The sequence below is a fragment of the Parus major genome, chromosome 4A (genome assembly GCF_001522545.3).
Source record: "Parus major isolate Abel chromosome 4A, Parus_major1.1, whole genome shotgun sequence".
Lineage (NCBI taxonomy): Eukaryota > Metazoa > Chordata > Aves > Passeriformes > Paridae > Parus > Parus major.
The window spans coordinates 5,580,668-5,585,879 of record NC_031772.1 but is presented as its reverse complement, the minus strand read 5'-3'; the positions used below and the strand labels follow the sequence as shown (position 1 = coordinate 5,585,879).

At 58.0% G+C, this 5,212-nt stretch overlaps 1 protein-coding gene across 1 annotated transcript in view; it reads left to right on the top strand.

The window, feature by feature from the left end:
• The first annotated feature begins 5,013 nt into the window (after positions 1 to 5,013).
• The window catches only part of FAM155B (family with sequence similarity 155 member B), a 21,894-nt gene continuing 21,695 nt past the window's right edge, over positions 5,014 to 5,212 (top strand). Inside the window, exon 1 of the mRNA XM_015625998.1 lies at positions 5,014 to 5,090. Coding sequence (XP_015481484.1) covers positions 5,014 to 5,090 — 77 coding nt within the window. The remainder of the gene's footprint in view (positions 5,091 to 5,212) is intronic.

The window sequence follows — 5,212 nt, the reverse complement described above, 5'->3', positions numbered from 1 at the left end:
GCGCTGTCCCCGCTGTCCCGGCGCTGCGGTGGCGGCGGTGGCCACGCGAGGGCAGCAGAGCGCCAGGGACGGGCGGCGGGAGCAGCCCCGGGACCCTCGGCCGGGCAGAGCCCCGGGCCGGATCGGGACAGGGACCCGGAACACCGCCCTGCCCAGCCCTGCCGAGGGCAGCGACACCTCCCGCCAGACCAGGCTGTTCCCGCCGCAGTCCAGCCTGGCTTGGACACTTCCAGGGATCCAGGGGCAGCCACCGCTTCTCTGGGCAACCTGTGCCAGGTCTCCCAGGATGCTCTGATCGAGCCAGGTGTCAGCTCCTCTCTCCTACTCGGGCAACTCCAGGACCTGGCATTGCTCACAAGGGCTTCTTCATCTTCAACTACCAAATAACAGGGCATTGAGGAGCCACCTGTGTCTGTGGATGCTGCTTTCCCCTCTACTCTGAGTCATTCATCTGTCCTGGCCCAGCCCTGGCTGAGGAGCAGGTTTGAGGGTCATTATTCCAGAGCTCCTTTGCTCCAGTGGGATGAGCTTCCCAGCATTTGCTGCTGCAGACCCGGGTCTATCAGCCTGGCCTCGGGCTCTGTGCCCAATCCGATATCCATGCATGACCCCGCCTTCGCCAGCCCCCTCTCCCACCCCCACCATCTTCAAAGCCAAGGACCTGGCAGTGGTTCTGAAAGCTGGGCAGAGTCTCCATGCCATGGCTTGGCATGGAACTCAAAGGCTCAATTAGCAACATCTGCTCTTGTGGGCTGTAAAACCCTCTCACTGCTCCCCTCCCTTGCTCCGAGCGCTCACAGCTGGGAGCAGCATGGGGCTGCAGCCAGCCCGGCCAGGGGAGCTGTGCCCCTGGCTCACAGCTGTCATAGCTTGCTGTGCCACCTCTGTCACCCTGCCACCTCTGCCACCACTCTCCAGACCCCTGAGGTCCACGGCCTGATGGCAGCTGAGTGTGAGGGATGAGGAGTGAGCTCTTCTCTCTGGAGAGCAGGGAATGGCCGGAGCTGTGTCAGGGAGGGTAACGCTGGATATCAGGAAAAGGTTCTTCCCCTAGGCAGAGGGGTCTGGAGAACTGAGTGGCTGGGAGTGCTCAGGAGAAAAGGAGGTTCAGGGGAGACCTTCTCCACAACTCCCTGACAGGAGGGAGCAGTCAGGGGGGATTGGGCTCTACTCCCAAGGAACAGGGACAGGATGAGAGGGAACGGCCTCAAACTGCACCAGGGGAGGTTCAAGTTGGACATCAGGAGGAATTTCTTCATAGAAAGGGTGGCCAGGCATTGGAAGGGGCTTCTCAGGGAGGTGGTGGATTCCTCATCCCTGGAAGTGTCTGAGGAAGGACTGGATGTGCCACTGAGTGCTCTGGGCTTGTTGACCAGATGGAGATCGGTCAAAGGTTGGACTTGATGACCTTGGAAGACTTTTCCAACCTCAATGATCCCATGATTCTATGAAAACCAGCCCATGGCCTGGAGGCTGGCTGTGAGCCCCCGCCAGCACCCATTGTTCAGGAGCTGAAGCAATCGGAGCCCTTTCCCGAGGAGCCTGGCGGGCCGGGCCGGGCTGTCCCGGGAGGGCTGTATAGCAGCAGGGCTGGACACTGCTGTCATCATTCCAGGGATGCCTCCAAACCCAGCCAAGTGGCGCCACACGAGGCCACCAAGGTCGGGAGGGCACGGAGCCAGCCTGGAATGGGATTTGTGAATGGGAGCGGGACGGGCAGTGCCAATGGGGCGAGACTGTGGGGCACCCCCTGGAGAGGGGGTCCCTGAGCCCCCACTTGGAGGCAGCCTGGTGCCAGGAGGGGACAAGGGAGTCCCATGGCAGCACTGATGTCTGACACTGGGCACCAAGCACTTCCCCGCCTTTCCCAGCCTCATTCCAAAAATGTCCAGTATGTCCACTCCTTCCCCACATTTTGGCTATTAGATCTGATTATCCTTGATTTACTCGCTGTCTGGGGAGCTCTCAGAGCCTCTCCCTCTGTACGAAGCAAGCTCAGCTGCATTCTGGCTGCAGCAAAACATCTCACCCTGGGGACATCCCTTGGGAGATTCCCCAAAACACCGGTGCCCTCCTCAGCTGGCGGTGTCCCTAAACTCCTGCCTGGGAGCTGGGGGACAGCAGGGCATCCCAGAACTGTCACCCCATGACAAACAAAGGATGTGATCACAATCCCATAAAAACACATTATTGAAGCCCTTTGCCAAGGCCAGCTGTGCCTTATCTGGTGCAGTGGGTGATGAGAAAACACATTGTGCTTACGGTGACTTCCTCCCTACTTATCCCCACCAAGGATCTGCCTCACAGGTAATCATGGAAACTCCAAATTCCATTGTGCATTGAGGCAGAAGCTGGCAGAGCTGCCTCTCCCACCTGAGGAACCAGGACTTGAGCGCCAGCCTGTCCATATCTCTTTGGAGTGACAAAACCATCCATAAACCACATTTTCCTTGGAATGCCAGCAGTAAAACATCCACACAACATTGTCCTTAGTACACCAGCAGCAGTAGTAGAGGGAGAGAAGCCAGAGGAGGGCTGAGCAAAGCTGTTCTCTCCTGAAGGGTCATGTGTGAGCCGCTGGTTTTGCAGGCAGTGGGAGGAGCGGATAATATTTTCCCAGGCAAAGGAAACTCCTGGGTGGAAATAGCGCTGTGCCCTGGAAACGGAGCCATCAGCAAACAGGGCTGGTGCAGCCTCATCTCAGCAGGTGATGCTGAGCTGGGCACAGGCTCTGTGGTGGATGAACTGCTCCCGATGGGAATGGGAGAGATGAGCTCCCCCCATGGCCCTGTGGGAGCACAGGGGAGCCGAGCTCAGGGACAGGTAAAGTGTTCCTGCACAGTGGATCTCTGGAACACCCTCTCCATGCCCTCTCTCCCAGTTTCATGCAGCCCCAGGTACACAAAAGGACCAGGAGTGCTGGGACAGGAAGAAAACTGAGTCCTCAGGCTGGGGAAGAAAGCTGATAAAGGAAGGGAACAAATGGAGCTCTGTGGGGATGGACAGGAAATAAGAGAGAAAGGACAGCGGGGCTCAGTGTCCCATAAATAATGGGGTGCACAAGGCTTGGAGGGGCCCTGTTACTGTCTCAGCTCTTCCTAGACCAGGACAGGACAGAGCTGATCTCCTGTCTGCAACACTCCTTCTGAGATGTGGAGTGATGGGACAAGGTGGAATGGCTTTAAACTAAAGAGAAGGGAACTTTACATGGGATATTGGGAAGAAATTATTCCCTGTGAGGGTGCTAAAGTGGGGAGGCCCTGGCACAGGTTGTCCAGAAAAGCTGGGGCTGCTCCTGGATCCCTGGAAGTGCCCAAGGCCAGGTTGGACAGGGCTTGGAGCACCCTGGGATGGTGGAAGGTGTCATGACCATGGCAGGGGCATGGGCATGGTGATGTTTAAAAGTCCCTTCCAACCCAAACCATCCAGTGATTCCTCAAACCCTGGTCTGATCCTGTGCAAACAGCGCAGGCACAGACATTCCTGGGAAAGAAACCCACCAGAGGAACTGCAGAGCTGCAGGAACAGCGCTCTCACCTATTCCAGCATCTCCTCCCGGCGGAGCAGTGGCCATGCTGGAGCTGCAGGAAGGGATGGGGTGGGAAATCCAGAGGGAGCAGCCCCTGAGGGAATCACAGGTGTCTGTGCCACGGCTCAGAAGAGCTGAGCCTCCAGCCTGTGTTGCAGATCCTTATATCACTCCCTGTGATGTTCAACATTTGTTCGTTCCGGCTGTAAAACCTCTCCTGGCTCCGCACCAGGTATTTTCCTCCCTCAGTGCCTCAGCCAGGGCCGAGCTGTTGGAGCGTGAGCAGCTCACACACCACAGCCTTTGTGAGTAATGGCAGCAGCTGAGGTGACAGCCCCTCCACCAGAGCCCCTTTCCCAAGCTGTCCTCACAGGTTAGGATGGTAAACAGGAGAAGGATAAAGCCTCCAGTGTCCCTGTGCCTGCAGGATCCCACTCTCCTGAGGGAGCTCGGGTAACCAGCTCCAACACCCCATGGCCTCGAAGGAACTGGTTCACTTTGGGACAGAGCTTGAGGTGAACCCCAGAAACAGAAACACCTGAACCCCACAATTCCCACAGCCAGGGTAGTGCCCGAGGCTGAGGGTGGCTTTGTGGATGGAGAAGGACCCTCCAAGCAGGTTCTGTGTACGCTGGGGTTTCATGTCCATGGAATTATGGAATCATTTAAGCTGGAGCGGCTCCCAGAGACTGTTGAGTCCAGCCATCCCCCCCACACCACCAATGCCACCATTAATCCATATTCCCAAGTGCCACATCCACATTATTTTGACCACTTCCAGGGACGGTGACTTCATTGCTTCCCTTGGCGTCTGTTTCAATGTCTGACCACCTTTTCAGTGAAGAATTTTTCCCTAATATCCCACCTAAACCTCCACTGATGCAACTTGTGGCTATTTCCTCTCACCCTGTCTGTTGTTCCCTGGGGGCAGAGCCCGACCCCCCCAGCTGCCTCATCTGTCAGGGAATTGTGCAGAGCCAGAAGGTCCCTCCTGAGCCTCCTTTCCTCCAGGCTGAGCCCCCACAGTTCCCTCAGCCTCTCTTTATTTTCCACTCCCAGAGACCTGATGGTCTCTCTGGGTTTAGCCATGCCAAGAACCCCCTAACAGGGATTTAGGGACATGAATAAGGGACATCCCTGGAAGCTGCTTTTGCTGTCTGGTGATATTTGTCTCCCAGTCAAGCAGAAATGGAATCTTCGGGGGCTCTTTGTGAGGCTGAGGGTGTGAGGGCAGTGAGGGGACAGCAGGCTCTGCTCTCAGGGGACAGCACGGTGTGTGTGGCTGCTGCTGGAGCCCCCGCGGCCCCTCTCCACTGGGACCTGTTGACACCGGGGATGCGGCTGGGACCAGTCCGTGAGGGTGAGGATGGAGGCGAGGATGAGGACTCAAGTGAGGGTGAGGTGAGGGTTAGGACGAGTATGAGTGTGAAGATGATGGGAAAGCTGAGGATGAGGATGACGGTGGGGGTGAAGTGGCGGCGAGGATGAGGGATGAGGAAGAGGGTGAAACTGAGGGTGCGGATGAGGTGCTGATGAGGGTGCAGGTGACGCTCAGCGCGGGGTGAGGACGGGGCAGAGCGCGGAGCCGCGGCCGGGGCTGTGGCGGGTGTGCGGGGGTGTCCCGGCCGGGCCGGGCCGAGCGGAGCTGTCCTTCAGCACCTCGGCAGCGCCGGCCGGGCCGGG